Genomic DNA, 27,407 nt, shown 5'->3' with positions numbered 1-27,407 from the left:
TAAAAACCTTAGTATAAAATAATTTATTGTTCAACATTGTTTTAATATGTAAATCATAAAATAAGGTCTACATTAAAGTTTCAGAAGCACAACCTAAACATCATATATGTTTAGAAAAAACGCAGTAAAAAACAAATTAATATTTTTATTTTTTTAAATTTTAAAATAAAATTATTTAAAATATTTTTTTAAATTAAATGCAGTCCATAGCTATGCTATCTTTCATACATATCCAATACAAATGTTCTTATTCTCTTTATTATAAAAAAGTTACTAACAATCGATGTGCATGGTCATGTAAGGTATAATATGGGCACAACATATAGTCCTACTACGGCTTAACAGAGTCAATAATATGTAATCATTGACTGATGCCATAACAATTGTTCATAATTCTATTCATATTTTACATTATCATAAGCAATTATAATTCATTAATTAATCTTATATCACAGTTTAGCTTGCATCAAAGGCTTGAGGTACATGTGGAAGCTGCGGTTGACGGGCTCTTTGTTGAGAGGACTCTTCAGCGCCTCCTCCATCAGACGCTCGTACACGCGACCGTCGTACGCGCCGAGGGCTGACGCTAATATCTGCACAAAAACAATATGAAAATTTAATTTTGCCACCAAACAAAAACGACTTAAGTTAACTTGAAAAAGATGCATTCGTCTGCCACTCTAGATCAATGCCAGTGGTAGGTTTTTTGTATCTTGCTTTATTTAGTCAACCTAATCTTCATAACATTATGAAAACTAGGACAGCATCAGTTCCAAAGAGCATTAAAATATTACATAAAATCAGTTCACATGGGTAGGGTATCTTCTGTCATTCATATTTCTGTTCCAAAATCAAATTCTCAGACTGCAACCTAACAAACAAAATATCTTGACCATGGGTACTAGGACAACAGCATTTCACAAGAGTTATGATATTCCTGTTCCAAATTCAAATACTGAATCGGACAGTTTTTTCTTTACGCAGGTACATATTTAGACATCTAAATTTAAGGGATATCATCAATCAGTGTAATAGAGAATTAAGATTATATTGTTAACCCGAATAACACTATAATCCTGGCAATATGGCTTATAAAAGGCTACGTTGCCAATATTTACCTCGTCCCTGATATCGAATGCATCGACTAATCCGACAGCGTTGGGGCGTATCAGCGCAAGCAGCTCCTCGTACCTTGTCTGCAGCTGACTGATGTCACTGCCTGATATCGACGAGTACTGCAAAAGATTATTAATAATACAATTTAAATGTCAAATGAAAGAACGTGTATCAAGCTTGTATCTGCGCTCGATAATACCTCATAAGGAGGGGTAATTACACTTGGGCCTACCAACTACACATAGTTAGAACACTGTTCTTTAATGACATATAAATAAGACTCATGTAATATATCCTGATGGTAGGGTATTTATATCTCTCCGGACAGCGACCATCCATACGCAACGAGTAAAATCCGCGAAAAGGCCTACGTAACTGTATTGCGTTTTAGCATCACCCTGTGTATATCCGGTTTCAACAAGCCGGCATAATTGTGTCGTCTGGCAAGAGGTAATGATCTCTCGTCAGTCGACTCTTTATCTTGGCTCTACTCTATTTACTCTGGTACAGAGGGGTCACTTTAACATGCTAGTATAAAAAAATACATACATCAAAGCTGACTAGAGGCACGTCATATGTAAGAGGTTCACTTAGTAAATACTGTAGTTACTTTGATTATTTTATAATCAAATAATATTGATATGCTTAACTATTATCACTTTTAGCATAAGAATCAACATAAAACTACAATTGTTTTATTATCAGTAAATTAAGTCACAGTAAATTGAAATGCAAAATTCAAGGAAACGACATTTGGTGCTGCTGCCGGAATTTGCATATAATATCACCGTGTAACACAATGAAACTAAGTGACCTATAAGCTGACTTGTAGAATTAATAAAGATAATTCAAAATTGACTTCATTTACGTTTAATTATCATTTTAAACTCATTTTATTGTTGTATCATGCTTTTGTAATAGACGGCTTTCATTTCGCTGGTGGCAGGATATATTTTATCCGCCCGGATAGCGACCACCGTACACCAGGTGTTAAAACCCGTCATAGTGACCCACGTAACTGTGTCGCGTTCTGGGATCATCCTGTGTATATCTGGTTGCAATAGGCCGGCATAATTGTGTCGACTGTCGACGGGTAACTATCTCTCGTCAATCGACATTCTATTGGACCCTACTCACCTTAATATCAGGTGCAGGGGGGCACATTGCTCTGACAAAAATACGTCAATGATCCTGAAGGAATGCGCTAGTATCATTTTGTTTGTACGTAAGCATACACCTTCGTAAAGATTACGTTGTTAAATACAATCCTATTAGCCAATTAACCCATTGGCTATATTCTTACATATTATAAAACAATGTCTCCCATCTTGACTTTCAGAACTCTCAGTTGATCTCCGTTGACTTTGGCACCGTGGCCGAAATTCAGCTAGAAGAGATTCATTATCTCGCTATTTAAATCATAGTTGTGCGATAGTATTACAACAGATGTAAATATAATAATACAAAACACTACCATGAGCAAATCTCCCCTCTTTTCCAATGCCCAATACACGATGTACAATTCAGCGAGGTGCAGCAGAACTTTGCCCAGCGCTGGAGACACGGTTGAGGCCAAATTTTGCATTTCCTTCCACGTCACTTCACACAACAACGCTCGGCAGTGCGCCTGCAATATAATACTATCATTAGTTGACGGACCAGGATCTATGTTATTTATATATAAGTTTCCACACAGATTGTTAAAGTATTTAAAACGTCAGTATCTGCCACAACTATATTGCTTGATTAATCCCATTCCAATGTTGGAACAAGGTAAAATAAAAGCAACACATTTTTCTAAGTATTTTGCGCAAATAACTCGACTTAGCTTTGACAAGCTCTCTGCCTTAAATCCTCTCATAAAGATCCAGTACCAGGCAAATGGTTTTAAAAAACGTACACAAATTCTTGCCCGACCTTGATATCTTGATGCTAGGTCCGTGTGGACTTTCTGCCCAGATGCAAGAACCGCGAGCAAGGGCAAGAAGAAATTCAAGAGCTAAAAATTGTTGATAATGAATACATATTAAATGGTTCTTACCTCGCTGGCGTATACAAGCTGTACGGACGCCATGTTCCACGCATCCTCGTAGTCCATGCCAGTTTTCGCGTGCTTTTCTAATGCTTCACACGCCGCTTTTATTTTACTGTAAATAATAATTAATATGTTAAAACAATATTGATGACACGTCGTAAAACGGGTCATAATAGCAAGAATAAGATAGAAGCGGCGATAGACTAGTTGGTTTTGGAACGGACTGCCAGGACGAAGGTCCGCATGATCAAAATCCAAGGGCACACATCCCTGACTTTTCTAAAAATCATGTGTGTACTCTTTGCGACCTATTTATTGGTGAAGGAAAATATCGTGACTTGTGAAGAAAGTTGCATACCTGAGAAATTCCCTATAATAATTTCGAGGCTATATGAAGTCTACAAACTCGCACTAGACCATCGTGGTTGACTAAGGCCTAAACACTCTCAGTAATATGTGGTACATGGCAGTGAGACAGTATATAATACAGAGCTGATTTTATTATATATTAATATAATATTATAATGGCAAGAAAGGAGAACAAAGGAGACTCTCAAAATATTTACAATTAATTCTTACCCAAGAGATACCAATTTGAAGCCTCTGATGATCCCTTCTGGATTGTTCTGCCATTTCTGATTGGAAGAATCCACTAAATAGGCAACGGTTGGCGTCATGACCTTACCAATTGACGCTTGCTTCCATGCCTTCACGAGGAATCTACAACGAAGCAATAATACATTAAATATTAAATGGAATGTTAAGGCTACTTTTTCTTTAAAAAAAGGGTAAATGAGCAAGTGCGTTATTAGAATATTAGGTGGATAGGGTCTCTTGTATGCAAGATTCCAGCTGGATAGGCAATAGGTCATCTAATAGGCAGTGGATAGAGAGCTTGTTACAAGACCTATTAACATCTCTAACAAATCATCCACTCATTTTCGCTTCCAAAATCTCGCCTTTAACTGTCGAACTTGGCAATATAACCTAACTTATTCAGTTTTATAGGTTATGTTGAAGGTTTTATATTACATCAATTTAGCTGGCTGATTTTGTATAAGACATTGTAGTTTTCCTAACAATGGAAAATAACAAGAACAAGAGAAATGGTTTTACTGTTATACATTGATGTAGCGTACACTCTGCTAATAGTAAATAAACTATAAAGTTTATAAATTCTAAGGGCGTTATGACTCTGCTACATATCCTATTACTTAAAATAACGAAACGATAAATAAACAAATGTAGAATAAAATTATTTAATTTAAAAGAGACTTTTCTTTATCATAGCTGATAACGTAATATATAAAATTATCAAAACAATAAATACGATAAGTCATACAAATATGATAATATTAAACACTGTCCGGATAGGTTTGAGTGGTATTCTTTTTGTAGAATTATCAATCCACTGTAACCCACTACATGAGAAGACAGTTGAGAGTGGATCATCTATAATATGCAATACATACTAGATGAAATAACAATTACTTTAGTCTTTGTAGTGCTTTACATAAATAAAGCAAACAATATTTTTAGAAGTCGATATATCATTAGATTTTTACAAAATATTTATAACCAGGAATCAAGCTCGTTTATTTTGACAAAGGATCAAATTCTGTGAAGTAATGATATTATATTACCTCACTCTTCCAGAAATGTCTAGATTATAACCGCTCATAATCGTTACTTCAAATCAATGATAAACTAATTATAATAAACGATTTGTAAGCTTCTCAAACAAACTCACTGGTGGTAGGGCTCTCATATGTGAGGGTCCACCTGGGTAGGTACCACCGCAATGTCTATTTCTGCCGCCAAGCAGCAGTGTGTAGTCACTGTTGCGTTTCGGTCTGAAGGACATTATAGCCAGTGTAACTATTAGATATAATGAGACTTAACATCTCATGTCTCAGGATAGTGAGCATAGTGGAATACCAAACAATACTTTTTAACTCAAGGTGTTGGATAGTGTTTCTACTGTTTATGGGCGGTCGTATCGCTTACTATCAGGCGAACGGCAAGGTCGTCTCGTAAATCAAAGCAATAAAAAAAACCTTTATTTTGATTGGTCTATTTTCATTGTCAGTCCAAAGGTAGCAACTAAGGTCGTATATGAAAATCGGCTGTCAATTATATTTAAAAGCTACCTGGCAGTCTGCAGCATGAGGACAGTGAACTCCCCCTCGTAAGTGACAGTGGCGGTGACGATGTTGTTGATGATGGGTAGGTTAGAGGACTGCATGTACCCGTGGCCGCCGCACGCGTGGCGACACTCGTCCACGCGCGCCGTCGCGTCCTTACTGCACACCGCTTTGAGACAACACGCCAGGGCGTGGAGCTGGAAATATATTGTAAGTGATATAGGTTGTGACGGTTGTGGTGGGTAAAGTAGACGGCAAAAGACCTGGAGGCCGATCACCTACCCGAAGGTCTGACTCCATCAAAGAGGACATGAGAATCAGGGTGGAGTGAAAGCAGATCGTCAGCACAATCACCAAGACTTACTAAAGTAAGCACGACCTTCAGTCATGAAGAAAGACAAAGAAAGGAGATATAGCTAGCATCTGGTGTGGTACCATTTGGAAAAAACAAGTTTAAGTAGTCAGTAAATCCTAGGTATGTATTTATATTATGCTAGAATCTTTGCTTCTTTTTATCAAATTGGCATACAAACACTACTTTTTCTCTTTGAATGACACTAACCTATGGAGTTTACATATACTCGATCACTAGATGATAAGCGTCTAAACTGAAACTTTAATTTTAACCGTAACTACGTGATAGCTACTTCGCCTGAACCCTCAGTTTTGAGGAAGAAAAAAGCATTAATCATAATTCTTTAGATTACCTCTGGCAACTGATCCAGTTTGCCTTTGCCCATGTCTGCGAGGAACTGGGCGTACGTGTTGAAGAGCCACATGCCCGTGACCCTGAAGGCGTGGCTGGTCGCGATGGCAATGAACAGCTTGTGTTGTTGCGTCACGTAGTTTATGATGGCTGGCTCTGGTTGACTGGAAAGATTGGTAAAAGGTATGTTTCTCAGTATTTTCTCTTATATATCGATATTAAAATGTTCGAATAATATTATCAGCATTCTTCTGTCTTAAAAAATCAATTAGTTTGCATCAATCTCGCTAAAACTCAAAAACGGCTTAACCGATTTGATTTTTTTTTTGTTAAGTCGACTAATACAGGTAAGGAATAAAAATTAAAATATTTGTTTAAGTATTCGTATTTTATGCGGTGCCATAGTATTCATGCCATTGTGTCATGTTTTAGAATGGATTTAATTACATTTAAACGTCTAACAAACTTTTAATTTTATATAAAGAAGTTTTATCGATAGGGAAGAATATTGGTATACGGAAATAACAACTTACCCAGGTTTCGGTTGTGACTGGTGCCTGACCGCTGCGTACCTGACCGCGATAGTGGCAGCCCTTGCGATCTCGTAAGCCACGTCAGTCAGGATCATGACCCTCACGAACACCATGGTGCCGTACGCCAGCTTCTCGTTCTTCGATTTCACGTACGTACCGTCCTAAGGAAAACAGATTCTTATAACAATTACATAATTTTCATCTGTCGGTTGAGCAGAAAAATCGGCTATATTCCCAGTACTAGAGATTTTCCTTCGGGAGTCTCTTAGCATGTCCCTGTTATAATCAAAATAATATTGGCAAACGTCGAAACATAGTCTTTGTCGTCGTTATTATATTTGAATTTTTAACTTAACTATTTTTTCTTTTATTTTTTTACTTGCATAAAGTGCACGCCAGGATAAAAAAGGAAAAGATTTAAAATAAAGGGAGTACGTAGACCACAAAATAATTAACCAAAATGCAATAAATTATCTTACCTTTAAAACCTGAGCATTCTTCATAAGCATATTTTTTCTTGGTATTCTATACTGATCGAAACGCAGAAAGCCGTTATTGGCAGTGTTGAAGCCCAGCTTTGGTCCAATCTCGCCCACACTGATGCCGGGTAGTGGCATATGGGTCTCCAAGTCGCGGATCTGCACGAAGAAAGGATGAACACCGTAGCATGTTCCGTTGGTGTACAGCTGAGCAACCACAATGCAGTGATTGGCGGTATGAGCCACTGGAAAGAGAAATACGTAAATTAAAATTGTAAATTTTGCTTAGGAACAGCGCAGATGCTTTCGACTTCTTCCGAGAAACACAATATTGCTTTGAAACTGCATGGATTCGTAGAGGTAAATGAAGATAAATTAAAATCGAGCTAACATGACGACCAACCACAATTAAACAGAATAGAGTAGGATAGTAACTCTTACCGATGGGTCGTGTTTTGTGATAAGCCCGGTATACATCAAGCAAAACTAACTGAACATAACTCTGGCGTCCTTTAGGGATCGCAACGTCTTTTTAAACTATACTTCGTCATCAATCGAAAATATACTAGGACTATATTTAATTTAACATAGAGTCAGTGGCATGGCATAGTTGAGACGGCCCAGGACGGTACTTTTAAGGCAAAATGTGCAAAATCTTTAATTTTTTTTATTTTCATTGTACTAGTGGCTTGGTGGGGCGTGCGTGACTCTTATTTATTGAGAATACCTTTTAGCTCTCGCCTGTTGTCTAAGGGCGAGAAATTTTGGACTCGCCCCAGTCTGCAAGAACCCACGCTAAGCCACTGCATAAGGACGAATGTAGCCAGACATGCCGCGATAGTAGGTACTTACAACCTCCTGGCCACCATTTGTGTGAGGTAAGCGTTGGACTCTGTAACACGAACTCTTCAGTTTTGGGATCATATGTAGCCGTGGTTTCCAGACCTCTGATGAATGTACCGTGCCCTAGTTCTGTCTGTAAAGATAAATTTATTGTATTATTATAATATCAGGAGTGCAGGCCATGAACTGGCAAGCGCAGCGTCGAAAGACCAACCATGAGGTGAACCTGATAAAATTAGCTGTAAATTAGCAATAGCTGGAGGTCCTTGGTTGCGAGCCACTTCTAATAGGTCAACCTGGAAATATTTGGAGAAGGCCCATGTTCAACAGTAGACATCCTGTGGCTGATAATGATGACGAAATTATTAAAATCAATTTACACTTTTTCTCAGTCAAGTCAAGTGGTAGTCTGTGCAATCTTACTTGCGCATAAGTCCCGATGATCTGCATGGAGAGGGCCTTGGGCAGCCACTCGGCGGCCTGCTCCTCCGACGCCTGGTTCATGATGGTGGGCACAAACATGCCCGAGTGCAGCATGAACGGCGATATGTCTTTCAACACCGCGAAGTGCACACGGTATTTATTGCTTGGTCTGCGAATGGATTAGACAGTCAACGACACTGCACGAACTTAATTGCACTGGCAAAAAGTAGGTAAGTTCCATACATATTTATGTATATGGTACCGTCGCAACATCAACCGCTTTCTAGTTTACGCTCAACTTATAAAATTATGGTCTGGGTGTCCTTGTTTGGCGATCGAAGCCTTAATGCCTTGATCACAAGATCACCGTCGCCATTGACACAACTATAGAATAATCAAAGCTACGCTGTCGGGTTTTAAAGAGTAGGCTCTTATATGTCCTGATGCTGTAAACTCATGCGCCAGTCACACAACTCAAAATTACGGCACCGATCTGCAATTACTTTCATTGTCATACGACGATAAAAGTAGATTTCTTTAGAGTCTAAACTAATAGATTGAAAACAAAATATTATCAGCTCGACGCCATGCTCTTTCTTACAATCCTCTTAATAGACCATGAAGTGAATTATTGTATTCACTGTACTCTTTACAATAATGAAAGTTTAAGGAATATATGCTTATTCGCTTTGCTCGCGGCTTCGCCGGCATGAAGAAGGGTTCCGGGATAAAAGTCCCGCTATATATTTTCCCGGAATAGATAGCCTATGAAGGTCCCCAGGGTCTTAAACTATCTCCATACCAAATTTCATAAAAATCCGTTCAGTAGAGTTTGAGAAAATCGATAAGCGACAGACAGAAAAGGGTACTTTGTTTTATAATATGTATAGATTGCATGTTTACCCGTATAAATCCAAAGAGTTGCCCTGCTGTCCATAGTTCCTGAGCGCGCTGTACAATATACAAGCTTTCCGTATAGAGTTCTCGTACCTCTCTTTATGACTCATATACTCTTCTGGCACCTCGTCTTTTAGCTCCTTTATGCTGAGCACAGATTCCTCTATAAACAAAAAGAAAAATATCGAAACCGTTTAAATGAGTTCGATACTCAAATAGAGCAACCAAAATTATTATTTGGTTTGAAAAACACCCCCTGCATGGATTTGAGACGAATATATGTAAGTTTAGCGAATTTTGAATGCTCTATCAATCCCTTAAAGTAGTCCAGAGACAGCAATTCCCTTAAAGGAAGCGAACGAGGAAAGTGGCAGGACCTTTCGCTTGCAAAGGGTATGAAATATTACCCTTTTTCGATAGTCGGGTAAAAAGACCTCGCAAAGATATGCCGCCCACAACCTATAATAAGGTTGCTACTATCTTCAGAGCTACTATCACTTTCTACATTTCTAAATTAACATCGAACACAAATGAAGTGTCACCAGGGCTACACAAAGGCGATCAATACATAAATAAATACAACTCACCAATCTTTTTCCTTTCCAAAGTATTTTCCTCTCCAGCATCTATGAGATGTATCAGCTCTTGCACATTGAATGTGCATTTTTTTCTTTCATTCACCAAATCTTCATTTACTTTCTTTTCGGCCATTTTTTCGACGTCTGTAAAATATACGTCTTTTGCTTCTGAACTTTCAGCGGAATTTACATCAGTAGATAATCTTTATTTGCGCTCGTAAATAATACAATTTTATCTATGTTACATATAAATTATTATGTAATGGACACTGACGCAGCCAGCAATGAGCCGTAAATCGAAAGATTACATATTTGATCCCCTACTGGGATCCTTATTATATTTATTATGAATATAGGTATTTTGGGGCAAAGTTTCGTGTAGTTGTTAGCTTGAGACTAGAGAGTTACGTGTCGGTAATATTCTATGACACATTCCATAAACATTCCCAGAGGTTTATTGGGAAGAATTCTTTAATAAGTACCTAATGGTAACCGTGTACCTTTTATAATACTCTCACTATGAAAGTTGCTACTAAAAAGTAACCTATATGTTTTGTTGATAAGAAGAAGGTGACCGCATACATATTAAAAAAAACACCAATCTATAGTGCCCTTGGTCACGCCATAACCAGAGAACGCCTTTTTTAAGATTTCTTATATTTGTAAAAGATTTGTACGAAAGGACATTCTAAGAAATTAGCTATATAATTCTTCTGTGTGTGTCCTTAAACTCTTCCTAAACCGTTGGACTCCTTTTGATGATCTTTAACGGGTTTTTAGATAGGTTCCCTAGAGCTTTTAGACTCATAATCGGACCCGGTAGGTGGCACTATACGTGGGTTCTGGAACTGTTTCTCCTTTTTAAGACATAACAAAGTCTGTTAAGGCCGTAGTATTAATAAAATATCGATACAATATATAACTGTAAAAAAACTAATATCACGGGCATCTTTATTGCACTCGTAAACGATAAGATAAAGCAGTTGTTTTCAAAAAGATACCTAATATTATAAGCTACAGAGTGTTACAGAAAGACGCTGTAATATTTACGTCATATATTATATCATGTGGTATTCCTTTTTTTTTTCATACGGACACGTCAAAGTGACCCACTGCACCTAATGGTAAATGGGGTCCAATAGAATGTCAATTTTTACTTTTACTACGTGTTGCTCGCGGCTTCACACGTGTGAAAAGTCTTTCTCCGTATAAAAACTGTAGCGATTAATACCATTATTTATACGACACTAGCGCCATCTCTTTAAAAAAAACTGATAACAAGATTAAAATATTCTCTACGGGAGCAAATTACCGAGATAAAAAGTATCCTATATGTTTATCCAGGACATCATCTATTCTTGTGCCAATTTTTCATCTGAAACGGTTCGCGTTTTCTGAGCTGTGTCAGTGGTAAAAATATATTTGACCACCAGCAAACATCCAAACAGTTTCACAAACAATTGAACTTATAATATTAATCCTAAAATAAGATTCGTTATTAGTTGTCGTTAGTTCTCTTAATGTGATATAGAAGCGCCACCAACAAATAACAATCTGTTTTGCAAAAAGTATTAAGCTCCATAATCCACAGTGAATAAATATTTAACTAGCTTTTAATAATTGTACCTTCCCAAGTTTTTTTTTTGAAACAGTCTGTATATAACCTGAGAATGAGCTAACGAGCAAAGTCTACGAGATAATAGGGCTTTAATCTTTATCTAGCTCTAAATATCAGACTAGGGAGTTCTCGACTTGGTAAACAGACACGAAGTAACAAAACTTTTTGCCCAATTCAAACATAAACAATAAACCAATCAGAATACACAACAGGAAAAAAACTAGTTTCATATATTTTGTAGGCGCCTACCAGTACATGAATTAGGACAAAATAGTGTAACAGCGCCATCTTTTGATATATCAATGAACTAAACTAAATACTACTTGATCGACAACAAAATAAACAGTATATCTCTATCTGTCAAATCCACTAATAATTATTATTCCTCAAAATAAACAAAGTTATTTAACATTATGATACTTACAATATAGCAGCTAATTTTGTAACAATATTTTGGTTTCGGACTATAAATTATTTACACAATTGAAGGATAAGAGTTAAAGATCTATTTACGTGATAAAATTACATCGATGACGTCCTACCACAACGAGTTGCTAAAATCGACTGCACTCCGCGAGGCGCGAATTTATATGGGTGTGTGTTTGCTCTTTGTACCAGCATTATACCTACTCTGTATGATAATTTTTATTTCACGTGGAATATCCCTAAAAGATCATAAATACCTGCGATAACATGCAAAAAATATGTCAGAGTTGCTAATACTTAGAATTTTCTTTCAATACCTTGGTGAATCGGGATCTGATGCATTGAAATTAAAAATCACCGCCCTGATTTAAATCTGATTCTGCAGGAATCTAGATTGGGACTAGAAAAGTAGATTTTAAATAGCAAAATTCTCTTTATGTGTGTATAAATATTTTTAGGGTCACAAAAGATTTGATGCTAACTGTAATGACAATTACTGACTCTACAAAAGTACAAAGTACAAAGTCAACTTGAATTCTTACTTTTGGACTTGATTTAAGTAAATTATATGCCTGTCCTTACCAAAAAAATCAAATTACTTGCAAAGTTACGGTTAATTTGCGAATTACTTAATAATTGCCATAACTAGGGAGAATACCATTTTTAGAAAATTAAATAGTAACTAGTGTTTCCACTTACGATTAGGTATTTTAAGAATACATATTCACTCGGATTGAAGGTATTTTTCCAATAGTAAATACGTCACTAGGTACAAGGAAAAATGGTTAATTAAAAATAAAAGTCCACAAAGACATTCAACTACTGGTTTTAAAGGTCCAGAATAAATACTTACCCTGAATTATGTGCAAACTGCATAAGTGATAGTAGGTACTAAATGTCAATATAAAAATGTGTCAAAGAAAATTTGCCCTAAGATCCATATAAGAATTTTGAATCACAACAAATTGGAATTACAAAATGGGATTTGTTAGATCACCTTATTTTTTAGTCTCTTTTTGTTTTTTATCTGCTACTACTACTCGACTTTGGCAAATCACCGATAAATAAATGGTGACAGCCATAAAAAAAGAAGAAATAAGAATGTATTTTTTGTTCCGATTTTATTTAAAGGATAAATAAGGTTAATTATTATTTTACAAAAATATCCTTTATTTTGAATTCAGGCATGTCAACTTTATTTAGTTGTAAGTACGTTCAAATACCTTTCACTTTAATACCGAATTCAATTTTGACCGGATCGCCAATCGTCGCAAAATTATTCTAGAAAGTGGAATATTATTATTAAAAGTTACAACTCGATATTCATAAACCAAAATAATATATACAAGGTTGTACCAGAACCTCAAGTTTATCTCACGAAAACCAAATGAGTAAACTAAATATTCATTAAAAATATTTGTAAGTACATATCAAGTGTAGATGCGACCTTTAGATATTTATATTACATTTGAAGCAATTGATAACCAGGTTCTGATGACGAATATTAAAGTTGTGAAACGAGGCCCGAGTACGCAGACCTATTAGGTTACTTCTTAGTCCGACAACTTTGAAATGATGTAACCACGTCCATCATTTCTCATGAATTAGATTTAAGATTTAAGTAATCATATTTCGTATATTATTAAATCGTCTTCCTACTTATTTAGTTGAAACAATTGACGCACGTAACAAAGCTATATAAATTATAAATATAAATCTAATCTATAAGTGAACATGACGTCAATTTATAAAAACATATATACAATAATTAGATATGAAATTAAAAACTGTATTTGTATTGAATTTATTAAAATATTTTCATATTTCCCACTATACAATTTCAAATAAAATACACCACGCCACGGGCTACAATGTCTTTCATTATACCCAGTAATCAAATTCTGCTACAAGAGTCAACCAACTACGTCCAAGTCTGCAAATACCATTTCCCTTAACTCAAGTTAGCATCCTCCTCGTGGGCTCTTTGGACTCGTTATACACATGGATGGTGACCTCACCAACGACACCCGTCTCCTCATTTAGCCGCTTTAATAAAAATCGAACCCCTCAAGCAGCTATTTCTCTCATTCTAGTACCCAAATACAAATATATCTAACACTTTATTGAGTATCACAGTTTCCCCTGCATGAAGGGCTTGAGGTACATGTGGAAGCTGCGGTTGACGGGCTCTTTGTTGAGAGGACTCTTCAGCGCCTCCTCCATCAGACGCTCGTACACGCGACCGTCGTACGCGCCGAGAGATGACTGCAAGAACTAAAACACAGCACATTTCTAGGTTTTTTACGTACATGCGCATATCTTGAGCGCTCAACATAACTGGAGAAAATATTCAATAGTATAATTATATAATTGACCATTTCTTGTGCTTTTATTAAAAATAAATAAATGTCATCCAAAAACAAGCAGGAAAATAATTTAAAAAATCACCTAATAAATAAATAAACTTGAAACCTTTTGGAAAGGGTAAGTCAAATAACAGAAAAGGCATGCAATACTAAACAGTGGTCGTTCCAATTTACGTAATTACTGTGTCGATTCTGATTGAAGATACCTATAGGTATCACTGTTACGTACCTCATCAATTACATCAAAAGCATCCACAAGTCCAACAGCATTGGGTCTAATTTTCCTTAGCAGTTCTTCATACCATGCTTGTAGGCTTTCTGCGTCCCTTTGTGACATGGATGTGAACTATATAAAATATTGATATTCTTTTATTTTTTGTACTAATAAAATTATAAACGTAGCAATAATTCATACAAAATTACTATAATATACTATGTTCAATTTCTATCTTATAATTTATAGAAAATCCGATTTGGTCCTTCAAGCTGGATACTCAAATGTGGCCATAGAGAAATGGCGATTAATACCTTTAAAAGATCTTGAAGTATATCTATCGCCCAGTAAGCAGCATACAAGTCGACCAGCTGGTAGAGTACTTCTCTTATTGGAGACGGTAGAGTAGGAGCTGCCGTTTTTATGTCTTCGTAAAATGTAGTTATAATGATCACACGGCAATGAATCTGTAAATATCAACAATTAATTTCGACAAAGGATAAAGTTGTTTTTTTTAGAATGATGTGAAAAATAGGCGAATTCGTTCACAATCTAAACTATTCATCATACATCATCTTAATAATACATTATAAATTTTTATATAATAATATAATAAAAGCAATTAATTAGATAAGTACTTTAACACTTTCGTAACTAACTTATCTAATTAAGCACACAACATTTAATATTATTTTCAATTAAAGTTATTTTTTTTACTGGTCAATGATATTCGTGTTATCAATGGAATCAAATGTAGTAGTTTTAATAACCGAAATATCGCGAGAACATAACTCGAACTTGCGCATATTTTTATTTTCGTCGTCAATAAAATGTTTACTACAACTTTTGCCGTGAGGTTTTAGCATGGCGACCGCCGAGACATAAACAATTAAAAATAAAGAAAATAATATAAAATATATATAACAAAATTGATTTACTTATTAATGTTGTAATTTAAGGTTACGTCGTTTATTTTTTATGTAATGCTGTAAGAAAAACTTAAAATATACACTGATTATTATTGTTTCGTTATTTTTGCAGTCCAAAAAACAAAACAGATTGTGAACATTTACAAAGTAATTTTGATATTTATATCTGTTACAACACAGGTTAGTTTAAATTGTAACTTTCTGCGGTGTGCGCTGCGATCGCTTACTAACCCCACCATACACTTCGCACATAGCTAATACTTTTTGAATATCATTGCAGTTAAGTATGTACCTACTACGTTCAGCAGTGGACTTTCTGTGGCTAATGATGATGATGATATACCTACAGTAAATGCTTACCTCAGCCGCTGCAACCAACTGCACTGAAGTCATATTCCACGCTTCCGCAAATGGCATGCCATTTTTGACCCTTTTTGTCATTATTTCTACACAAAAGGCGATTTTTCTGCAAAACATATACATTATAAACTTCTTGGTTTTATGACAACGATGAAGATGTGTGAAAAGCTCTGTTTTTTTTAGTAACGATAAAAATCGATCAATCCTCAGAGAGGAGATGCCTATGACATAAAATGCCGTACACCATTTCAACAAGTCCCGTGTGACGTTTATTTTTTGAATAAGATGCATTGTATCCAATAACGGATATTTCATACCTTACGCGAGGATCGCCTTTTGTTTTTGTAATTATGCTGAATTATTAGATAAAATTAGACCTGTACCTATATGAGATTCAACAATTATTATTTATCCTAAATAACAAAAAATGATACCGCCTTCTATATTTTATATTACCTACTTATATATCTACTTGCCACAAATTTTGGAGTCGGTGCCTAATTACATAGGTTAACCACACCCAACCCAATTTTCAGGAAGCAAAATTCGAAATTTCGTTTACTTGGACGACATACGTATTCCAGATATTCCAATTTGAAAATTAATAACCGATTTGGAATTTGAAAAAAAAGGTAATAGGTCCAATCTGACATATATACTTTAAAAAAAAAAATTGTTCAAGTCGTATAATAAATTACTGAGTTCTGAGGTAACAAACAAATAAATAGACGTAATTGAGAACCTTCTTTTTTGAAGTCGGATGAAAACACAAAATTATAAAAGTATTGTAAATGTAGCGTTAATGAAATAAAATATAAGATCACCTTTCTATTCAAATTCGTCTGAAAATAAACACAGATCACCATTTACATACATACATAACATCACGCATTTTATCCCCGAAGGGGTATGCAGAGGCGCAACTAGGGCACCCACTTTTCGCCAAGTATGTTCCATCCCATGATGTGATAGGGGGCGAGCCTAACGCCATATCGGGCACAAATTCCAGACTCTGGGCTGATACTGAGCAGAAAAACCCAAATATCACTTTGCCCGACCCGGGATTCGAACCCAGGACCTCAGAGTGCTATTGTACCGGACATGCAATACAACTACGCCACCGAGGCACTCACCATTTAATTTACAAAACATAGTTCCATAAAAACATTGAAACGGCAAGGCCGCCGCGCAAGGTCAAATTTCAAACCAGGTTTCAAATGCCAATTACGCGCCTATTTCGTTGAATGCCAATTAAAAAAAATATATTGTTAGCCTCTGCTTTGATTATGAATTTTAAATTTGTAGAAAATAACAAAAAAAAATCTTTAATGTGCACAACGCCGAAAACAAGCATTTTTCAGCTAGTGAGTTTCACAACTGAGCAAAAAACCTTAGTGTATGCATGTTTTCACACTACAAGGGTTTCTTGAAACTATTTACCGATACTAACCTAGTAGACACCGCTTGGAAACTACTGATCACTCCTTCTACAGTATTCTCCCATTTACTAGCGAAGTCTTTAGCACTGGCCTCTCTCATATACGCCACGGTAGGAGTTAAACTACCGTGCACGTTCTGCCATGTTTTCACCAAAAATCTGATAACAGAAAACATACTACACCAAGCCGTGTTAAATTATTACTCTGTTTATTTACATGGTCATCTAAAGCACAAAAACAGTAACAACGCCAACCAATTTTTTTATTTTAAACTTGCTTTGCTCGCAGCTTCGCCCGCGTGTAGGAGTTTTTGGGATAAAAGTCCCGCTATATATTTTCCCGGGATAGTAAGTAGCCTATAATCTTCCCAGGGTCTTAAACTACCTCCATACCAAAATTTCATAAAAATCCGTTCAATAGATTTTGAGTAAATCGATCACTACAGAAAGACAGCTTGGCTAGCATTGGCGACTTTGTTTTATAATATGTATAGATTACCTAGTCCGACACAAAACGAACCTAGCAGTCTGTAGAAGAAGCACGGTGTTGTCCCCCTCGTAAGTGCAGGAGGCGCTGACAAAGGCGTGGGTTTGCGGCATGTTGGAGGAGAGCATGTAGCCGTGCCCTCCACACGCCAGCCGGCAACTCTCCACGTATCGGGTGGTGTCCCAGGTAGCCACCGCCTTCAAACAACACGCTAGAGCATGCAGCTGGAACAAGGATGTCATTAAGAATGTAAAAAGACAAGCTATCCCATCCTCACACCCGCTACTGCTACTCATGTAAGCCAGGATCAAAAATAATACGTATTTAAAGCGAAAATCAGTTAATATCTGGGATCATTAATGTGTATGTAACCCAAAAACAAAGAAATGTAAGGAGCAGTTGTAAATAAAATAAATAATAATTTAATAAAAATTACATCCCTTCTTGCTTTGAATGAAGAATCGTTTTCTGAAGTTGGATTAAAGAGGAGACACGCATATGCCTTCACTAATCAATGCTATCTGTCAGCTACCAAACTGGCATTATAAAAGCAATGTATAGTATTCGCCCTACCTCAGGTAATCTATCCAAGTTGCCGCCGCCCAGCTGTTCGTTGATGTGATTGTATGTGTCATACAGCTTGTTGGCAGTGAGCTTCATCGCGTAGCTCGCCGCTATGCTGATGAATATCTTGTGCTGCTGCGTCACGTAGTCCAAGATTTGGCATTCTGGCTCTCTGGAACGAAGGAAATCTTATTACTAATTTCATCCTTGTGTTAGATCCTCGGTCTGAACGTTGAGTAGGATTTTTGTACGAAATATAAGCTGCCTCGAATGACAATTATTTTGTCGGACATGAGCCTCACAACACAAAATTATAACATTTATCAATGTATTTTGTCAAACTAACCAATGGTTCATTACTTAAAGAAACTATCAGTACTAATGATTCCAATAATGGCCGTTTTTTTTATTATAATTTTCTCCCGACATCTTCAAGACTTTGCAGCCCTCATGATCACGAGGCGGACTGAGATATTAGTCGTCCGAAAGCCAAAGCCACAATATCTATCTATATCTTACAACTATATAAAAACATTTATGTTGGTGGAAAAAAATTAGAGCGTTCACTCGGGTTATACCTCGAGTATACAACTTACTTAGCATCTAGTTGACACTGCCGCCGCACGGCGGAGAACCTGGTGGCCACTGTGGCAGCCCTGATCAGGTAGTTGACGCTATCGTAGACAATCACCACCCTCACGAATATCATCGCACCGTAATTCAACTTGCTGTTCGGAGACTTCACGTACGTTCCGTCCTAGAATTAAAGACGATAAAATACATTATTGGATTTAAAAGTAAGCATATTGTATGAAACTGTCTGTAAGATAACGCTATATAAATCTTTTTATATATTCGTAATTGCTAAGCGATAATATACAAGCTATAAACGAAACAAAGAGGAGACAGGTGGACCGTGTCCGTAGTGCCCACACCCAAGACGTGATGTGACAGCCTACTACCATTACTAGAACAAATTTTACAAACTATAATTATCGGCCATTTTAAAGACAACGAAGTATTTTTTTTGAGATACAGGTCACCCCTGGAAAATAAATCTCCATAAGGGCATAAAGTAAGGTCTATTGTGGTTCGGATTAAAGAATATTGTAGCCAGTGTCACTATTAAAATTTACTTACATTTAATATCTCATTGATGAACAAGTTTTTTTTAAATAAAATCGTAAAAATCTGTATTTCCACCTACCTCCAAAACTTGGGCGTATTTCATCAACATATTCCTCCTTGGTATCCTTATATTATCAAAACCCATAAAACCATTATTCACCGCATTGAGTCCCATCTTGGGACCTATATCTCCTACTTTGATTCCCGGTAGAGGCATATGGGTCTCCTCGTCTCTAACTTGTATGATGAAAGAATGAATCCCATGACATTGTCCTTTGGTATATAATTGCGCTATCACTATACAATAGTTTGCAGTATTCCCCACTAAAATAAAGATTTGGTAGCATACTCTTTAATTAATCTTCTTTAGAAATAATTACATAAATCACATTAAGGAGATGCAATGAAATGCTTTATTAGTTTCCTATCATCCATCCTCTCCAAATACGCAAACCACCAAACGCCAACAAATAGATATTCATAATACTCACATCCACCAGGCCACCATTTGTATGAAGTCATGGAGGGACTGTTGAGTATAAACTGTTTAGTATCAGGGTCATAGGTCGCTGTCGTTTCCAAACCTCGGATAAACGTGCCGTGACCCAACTCAGTCTGTAAACATGTTGAAATATTTGCTGTGAAAGTACCGAATATATTTTGTACACACAAGGTTTTTAAACCGCCATTATAGCTCATTTCTAGATTTGTGTTAAAGTCGGTACGTCCCATTTAACTAACTATTAAAGTGTCATAATCTAAACTATGAATATTGTGAAGCTAAGGAAGATTGTGGTCTCTTGATCTGTATCTTGCTGTTGTTTTGGTAATCGTGATACTATCAGGCGCCTCTGGAGCCACTTACTCGTCTCGCCATTTACAAATGTGAAAACAAAACTACCTGTGCATAGCTACCGATAATACTGCAATCCCATGCCCTGGGGAACCACTCTTTCTGCTGTTCTTCGTCAGCCTGGCTCAGGAACACCGGCATGAACATTATGTAATGCAGGATTAATGGTGAGCCATCACACGACGACATACATCGAAGTACATTGAATAGGATATCGCTGAAAAAAAAAAACAAATGTGAAAGTTCGACAGATGTAAAATCACTTTCACATAAGGCCGAAATTCGGCAAATTTTGTTTGTCTCTCCATGCAATTCTATGGGTAACGCTATACTATTACGAAACAAGCAATTGCGAGTGAGTCAAAGATGTAAAGTGTTTTTCGCTATCAAGTTGTTAGTGTTCGCGCAACAGTTGTCTCTCGTTGTGGATATTCGATCATCGGCCCATTTTTTGAAAGTTAATTTGAATACGCTAATATAAGGTTGAAACTTCTTTTATTGATAATTATTGTAAACAAAATAACCATTTCTATATCGTCGTAGATCGGCCGTCGTGTCGCAATAATTTGCATATTAAACAGCATGATTATTCACTTTACATAAGGATTTATAACGTGTTATAAAGTATATCACTTTATACAGGGTCATTATTTACATTGCGTTACTTAATGAAACCACACACTTAACTTCTTGAAAATAATATTTACAATAAGTTATTCAAACCGTAAATGTAAAATAAAGAATGTAAGTATGTTTTGAACAAAATAAATATCAATAAAAATTAATTTTACTTTTACATTACCTAATGCTCTTACTACTAATCTAAGAGAATTCGTCGCAGCGACAACATCACACTTTCTATCAGAAATACACGCACGCACAAACCGTATTCACACTATTCTATAAAATGATAAAAAAATCTGAAAAGTTAAACTGGGATACTCGGTAAAAAATGTTGGTTATTCGTGAATAATTTATCACAATAGTAGCAGAGGCAACGGTATTGTGATTTCATTTATTAAAACAATATCAAAATATCTCTGTAAAAGACCTTTTGGTTGCGAATCCGCCTGCGTGAGCCTCAAAATGCTCCCTGCCGAGGAAATTGCCATCAATTAACATCAAGCTACTGCGAGGAAATTGCCTTCGGGTAAATCTTGTTTGCACACAAAAATGCCGGAAAACCTTGAGCATTTCGTTCCACAACCCCTATATGTCACTAATAGCAAAGACACAAATGTTTTAAATAAATTAGGCGTCATCTATATAATTGTAAATAGTGCTGATAAATACCCATAATTACTCAGGTTTCGGCTACCCACGGCATGGCGAACTAAATCAAAAAGGATGACGTCTCTCCGTATAGATTCTTCGTATTTCTCCTTATGACTGAGGCAACTAAGAGGGACACCGTCAAACAAATCCTTCCTCTTGGATAACAGTAACTTTTCTGTAATATTTACCTCAGTCGGTTAAAAAGAAATAATACGGTATAATAGTAGTTATTATATTACCTACATAATATTATATTATAATACTTAAATAAATAAATATTTATTCATTTAAATATATTTCTCCTCAGGTTTATTACATAAGTCGGTAAAGTAATATTAAAATGATTAAGTATAAAATTGGTAGACATCTTCGCTTGTGACATAACGATATTTATAATTAAAAATGCGCATGATAAATCACTATCAGGTAGTGACCAGCGGTCAAAGTCCTTAAGAGACATACCTCTATCTTTCCGTTCCAATGTTTTTTGTGGGCCCCCGTCAAAGAATTCCGTTAGCTGTCTAACATTGAAAGTGCAATTAGCTCTTTCTCTTTCCAAATCTTTGTTTACACTCATCGCTGTGTTTAGTATGAGCGACACGTCCAATCGGTAACAGAAAGCAATGAAACTGCGAGCTTGTTCTGAGTTGACTAAACACTAACCCATAAACATGTTTTATACGGCATAATATCGACGCTAGATGGGCAATTATATGTAAGCGACAAATATATCTAAAAACATGTTAGACATATTGATTGCCAGATTTATCTGCGTTGTTTGGTGTAGAATTTCCAGCTCTAAGACAATACATATTTATAGTATAAGAATTATTTTTATAAACGGAATAATTTAATTAGTATGAATTTTATTATTAAACTCAAAACTTTAATCACTATAAGATTACTTACTGTCGCTTAGATTGCCTTTCAAGCATCTACATATATATAATACTAGCTTTTGCCCGCGGCTCCGCCCGCGTTATAAAATTATTCGGGCTAAAGTTTTCCGATATAAAAGTCAGGCTATATATTTTCCCTATGTCCTTCCCAGGGTTTCAAACTGTCTCCATACCAAATTTCATCTTAATATGTTGAGTAGTTTTTGAGTTTAACACGTTCAGGCAGGCAAATACAGCGGGGACTTTGTTTTATAATATATTTTGGTAGAACTTTTTAAGAGGAACAATCCCGTCATACATCATTGTTACATAACTTTAACTGTTTACGCCGCGCACGCAACGGAAGCTCTCAAAACTAATAAATTTTCCCCGTTTTTGCAACATGTTTCATTACTGCTCGGCTCCTATTGGTCATAGCGTGATGATATATAGCCTATAGCACTCCACGAACAAAGGGCTATTCCAACACAAAAATTAACTGAGCAGAGTACAATGAGTAGCTGTCAAACAATGTATCACGCACCAGCGCCATCTACTTAAAATGAAACGTACTTATTTTCGTGAGGGATACTCACACACCACATACTGGCGCCGTTGTAGAACATGCTATGTATCAGAGATGGCACTGTATGTGAAAAAAGATTTTCCCTGTTTCCTGCTTTTCCCTTGAATTTTTTCCTGAATTTGCTATAAACCTCACGGAGCTCGAGATCTTTCCAACGAATGCAAAACCGTGGAAATCGGTTCGTGCGTTCTGGAGTTATAGCGTCAGGAAGGAAAACCCGTCTTATTTTTATATTATTTAATATAATATAAAGCCAGTTTCTATCGAGGAAGGAAAACAGGGCTGCAGTTGGTAGACCTACGGTTAACAGTTTATTTTTGGTCGTCTATCGTCATAAAGTTTGTGCTTAATTATAATATCCTATAGATTTCCGCCAACATATCCTCTGTCCGTCGTAAGAGGCGACTAATATGGGCTATCAGGGGGTCGCAGGGTGACGGCAGGAGGCCGTCCGCTGATAGATCTTTATACAATGTACAAAAAATGTAGATGTTTATTATTTTGAAAATTTATTACTTTTAAGAGCTTCCGTTGCGTGCGCTGCGTAAACGGTTAAAGTTATGCAACAATTACGTACGACGGGATTGTTCCTCTTAAAAAATATATAAATATTATAAAACAGACCCCAGCCACATATTATGTCTGCCTGACTGAACGTGGTAAACTCAAAAACTTCTCGACGGATTCCGATAAAATTTGGCATGGAGATAGTTTGAGACCCTGGAAAGAACGTACTCGTAGGCTATTTTCTATTCTGGGAAATATATAGCGGGTTTTTTTTCCCTGAATCTTTACTATTATGTATTGCTGAAAAAAAAAGTTTTTTGTTTATTTGAACGCGCTAATTTTAAGAATTATAAGTTCGAATAAAAAAAAAAGTTTGTGTTATAAAGCTAATTTATCGGGGAAGGCTAAGGGTGTATATCTTCATGCTATGACTATTAAGCAAAGGAGGATAGGAGCAAAGGTATTATAAAAAATGTTGCAAGAACGGGGAAAATTTATTCCTCTTGAGGGCTTCTGTGGCGTGCGCTAAGTAATCGGTTAAAGTTATGCAGTAAATATGTATGACGGAAATGTTCCTCTTAAAAAATTCTAAAAATATATTATAAAACAAAGACCTCTGCCGTATCTGTGTGCCTGTCTGAACTCGTGAAACTCAAAAACTACCCAATGGGTTTAGATGAAATTTGATATAGATTAGTTTGAGACCTTGGGAAGAACAAAGGCTACTTTCTATCTCCGGAAAATATATAGCGTGACTTTTACTTCGACGGAAAACTTTATCCCGAAAAAACTATATCACGCGGGCGGAGCCGCGGGCAAAAGATAGTATTAGATATAACTAACTTAACTAGTGGTTTAGCTACCTTACCCTTCCTGCCTTGACAAAATGCCATTATAAGAATAAGATTTGTTAGATATTTACAGTAATCAATTTGTTTGTTTAATCTTAAGGTCGATAGGAATATAGCGGGAACGGGACTATGTCAGTGGTCCGCAAGAACAAAATCTTAACTGCAAAATGCTCTAGTGCAGTATGAAGGTTTTAAGTATAAATATCAATTACTCCCCTCAAAATAAAAATTAAATAATTTTTTGTTAATTTAATTTAACAATAGTTTTGTAATGAGTCTTTGATATTTATATTTCCAGAGCATTTTGCAAGTGAGAGACTGTTGATTTATTTCGGCCGTGTTTGTTGTGGCTTATAAATAAAACTCTGTATTGGAGCCAACGCGTTTATTGGATCATTTAACTATACAAAGGTATCACTTCTTGGCGGTGACGGCGGCTTCGTCCTCCCTGGCGAAGGTCTGCAGCAGCTCTTCCTTCTTGGCGGCGATGCGCTCCTCGCGGCGCTTGCGCGCTTCCTTCACCTTGTTACGGCGCGCCTCGGCCTGGTCGCTGCAGGAACAATTAGACATTTAAAATTTTATCGTACAATTAACAGCAGATTTCAATAAACAATACCAATATTAATCCTTCAATCTGTTTCCAAGAATAAATAAAATTAACTAACTGGTATTTTCAGGTCAACAACACCTTCATTCTGGTTGGTCCATTTTTGCAAGATAACAAAAAAAGTAATGGTATTGTTTATAAAGCATCTAAACAGAGTATATGAAAACGGACACAAATAACACTCTAAAGGCTTTAAATAGTTTTGTTAAAATTGGTCCCATCTCATTTGTGCCATTTAACATGAGTATGAAAATTGAATGGAGCAATATTGAAACATGTTCCAATAACTCAGAATGTGTGTGTACTTATACATTTTCCATCATACAAGTGTTCATTGTTAGTGTGCTACTGGCTCAGAGACTACTGAACAGGAAAACATTAGAGTGTATACTTTTATTTGTACAGATAAACAAAAATATAGAAAACTACATCAAAGCAATGCAAAGAAGCAATCAGGCAGGCCCGCATAACTATTCTGACCATTCAGGAATATATTTATATCTTGCCATTCAAAAATATTTTTTGGACCTCACCTTATATCAGTAGAAGTGAAGCTATTCTGATGTGTAATGAATAAATAAATATCATCAGTCTCTAATAAAAAGTACCATACCTGAGCATCTTGGTCCTGGCCTTCTCAGCCTTCTTCCTGTGGATGTACTCCATGAGCACACGCTTGTTCTTGAACACATTACCCTTCGCCTTCATGTACAGGGCGTGGTATAGATGCCTGTCAATCTTCTTGGCTGTTCTGTATTTCAGCAGCAACTTACGGAGTACCCTTTGTCTTTGAACCCAAAGTTCCTAGAATTAATGGGAAGTGTTTTTAAATTATTTCTGTATTTACAATTCTAATTATACTATGTAAATATAAATAAATATAATCTGGCGTGAATTCAGCTTCTGGTTATCAGTTTGGAAAGATTTCTTTAGAAAAAATGCCTTTTTACAGTTATTTAATTATTTCCTAATGGCTATTAGATAAATATTTATAACCATACTTTATTGCAGTAAAGCTTCAGTAAATATATTCTACTAAGTTTACATTATGTGAAGGTAGATAATACATAAAATACCACAAGGTGGCATCTCTGGCTCAGATACTACAGATCTTGCCAAACTTCTTTAGTATGAAATTGCAATTAATCAGCGAACATGTATGGTAATGGTGCGTTGGCTGTACCTCTTCTCTTACCGAAGCCACAGTGACGTCCCTTCCTACGGGCCTCTGTGTTCTTGCGGACACGAGCGCGGGAATGCACAGCAACAGGCTTCTTGATGACAAGACCATCCTTGATCATCTTACGGATGTTCTGTCCTGAAGGGAAACAATTGTTATCAGCAAGTGTTGTCTATGGCATATGTGATCTATAAAAGGGTAGTCAGAGATGCAAGTGGATTGTACCATTTAGTCTTCCAAAATTTATGTGGTACTACTAATGTCATTTATTATCTATAATCTATTAAAAATTATGAATCTATAAGTTGTACAGTTTAACAACTGATGCTAAATGCCATTAGATGCACTTATAGAAAACCTATAAGAAAGGATATGCTGCAAACATAGAAAGATACTGATAGACAATCTGACAGGAAATAACTCGATTAATTCAGTGAAATATTGAATTATCTTTGGGAACATTACGGCTTATAAAGGCTGAATATAGTGATCATATATCAAGCATGTAAATAAAGAATTTCAACACATGGGGATGTAACGAAACTAAATGTTTTATGCTATTCTGCATGTTTGAGCTCAAAATAAAAACGCAAAGCAATGAATTATCAGATAAAGCATGTTGATCGGCGATGTCAATACTTACTGGAGTTGGTGTTTGCGATTTCATTGATCTCATTTGGATCAAGCCACACCTTTTTCTTGCCGCATCTCATAACAGAGGCGGCAAGCCTCTTCTGTAACTTTAGGGAACTGAAAATAAAGAAATACAACACATGACCACATGGCTAACACGGCAAGTTTACACGCATAGAAAACATTGAATAATCGCGGGATTTTGTAGGAAATTATATATTCACTATTAACGTGTCCGTTTATACAATTGAATATTTACATTAATATCCTGTAACATGGTGAAATTCCTATAAATTCATGAAAACTAACCTCATCCTGACACGGTGAGATCCAACGCACACAAGAAAGAAATATGGCCGCTACTTGTAGTGCAGTGTAAACCGTGTGTGAAATTTAGTCGATTCAACTTTTAATCGATTATAGATTATACATATCTCGATAATAATGGATATCAATTGTCTTTTTTCTTCAATTTGCAACCATAGTTAGCTATATATTAATTAATATATTATATAATATATTAATTAATATATAGCTAACTATGGTTATATTATGGTATAATAATTATATAATATATTACTATACAAACTTGATATTTAGAAACAGTCTAAGTTTATAAAATCCTTTATAAGCCGTTTATCCGTATTTATTTTGGTAGATAACGACATTTAACTTGTATTGTTAAATAATGACTAAATGCACCCAGTTTCACAACCTTATATGGTTTATTGTAATCAGTAATTTTTAAAGGTA

The 27,407-nt window shown here is 36.0% G+C and overlaps 3 protein-coding genes across 5 annotated transcripts; all 3 read right to left on the bottom strand.

Moving 5' to 3' along the window:
* Positions 1-4: 4 nt before the first annotated feature.
* LOC115454538 (probable peroxisomal acyl-coenzyme A oxidase 1) lies at positions 5-11,965 on the bottom strand. Of its 2 annotated transcripts, XM_037442761.1 has the most exons (14): positions 11,797-11,965; positions 9,764-9,898; positions 9,183-9,339; positions 8,280-8,448; positions 7,866-7,989; positions 7,014-7,258; positions 6,535-6,695; positions 6,003-6,165; positions 5,302-5,492; positions 3,731-3,871; positions 3,158-3,263; positions 2,591-2,743; positions 1,119-1,235; positions 5-593 (listed from the first exon to the last, which is right to left on the bottom strand). In XM_037442761.1, exons 2-14 carry the CDS (start codon positions 9,885-9,887, stop codon positions 450-452), a joined length of 1,995 nt encoding a protein of 664 aa, XP_037298658.1. In that variant the 5' UTR covers positions 9,888-9,898; positions 11,797-11,965; the 3' UTR covers positions 5-449. The 2 variants fall into 2 exon arrangements, with proteins under 2 accessions (XP_037298658.1, XP_037298659.1); XM_037442762.1 differs by lacking the exon at positions 11,797-11,965 and having other exon boundaries at positions 9,764-9,917.
* A 1,617-nt stretch (positions 11,966-13,582) lies between these two features.
* On the bottom strand, positions 13,583-22,099 carry LOC115450124 (probable peroxisomal acyl-coenzyme A oxidase 1). Of its 2 annotated transcripts, XM_037442824.1 has the most exons (13): positions 21,875-22,099; positions 21,431-21,587; positions 20,186-20,354; positions 19,776-19,899; positions 19,364-19,608; positions 18,753-18,913; positions 18,166-18,328; positions 17,626-17,816; positions 17,118-17,264; positions 15,668-15,773; positions 14,693-14,845; positions 14,394-14,510; positions 13,583-14,072 (listed from the first exon to the last, which is right to left on the bottom strand). In XM_037442824.1, the coding sequence occupies exons 1-13, from the start codon at positions 21,987-21,989 to the stop codon at positions 13,929-13,931; spliced, it is 1,992 nt and encodes a 663-aa protein (XP_037298721.1). In that variant the 5' UTR covers positions 21,990-22,099; the 3' UTR covers positions 13,583-13,928. The 2 variants fall into 2 exon arrangements, with proteins under 2 accessions (XP_037298721.1, XP_037298722.1); XM_037442825.1 differs by lacking the exon at positions 21,431-21,587 and having other exon boundaries at positions 13,584-14,072; positions 21,875-22,078.
* A 2,505-nt stretch (positions 22,100-24,604) lies between these two features.
* On the bottom strand, positions 24,605-27,022 carry LOC115450130 (60S ribosomal protein L19). Its single transcript, XM_037442826.1, has 5 exons — positions 26,964-27,022; positions 26,665-26,771; positions 25,998-26,159; positions 25,455-25,647; positions 24,605-24,784 (listed from the first exon to the last, which is right to left on the bottom strand). Exons 1-5 carry the CDS (start codon positions 26,966-26,968, stop codon positions 24,649-24,651), a joined length of 603 nt encoding a protein of 200 aa, XP_037298723.1. The 5' UTR covers positions 26,969-27,022; the 3' UTR covers positions 24,605-24,648.
* Between the last annotated feature and the right edge of the window lie 385 nt (positions 27,023-27,407).

The sequence above is a fragment of the Manduca sexta genome, chromosome 25, assembly GCF_014839805.1.
Source record: "Manduca sexta isolate Smith_Timp_Sample1 chromosome 25, JHU_Msex_v1.0, whole genome shotgun sequence".
In the NCBI taxonomy this organism is placed as follows: domain Eukaryota; kingdom Metazoa; phylum Arthropoda; class Insecta; order Lepidoptera; family Sphingidae; genus Manduca; species Manduca sexta.
Note: the sequence above shows the minus strand (reverse complement) of the source record. Positions and strands in the feature narration are given on the sequence as shown.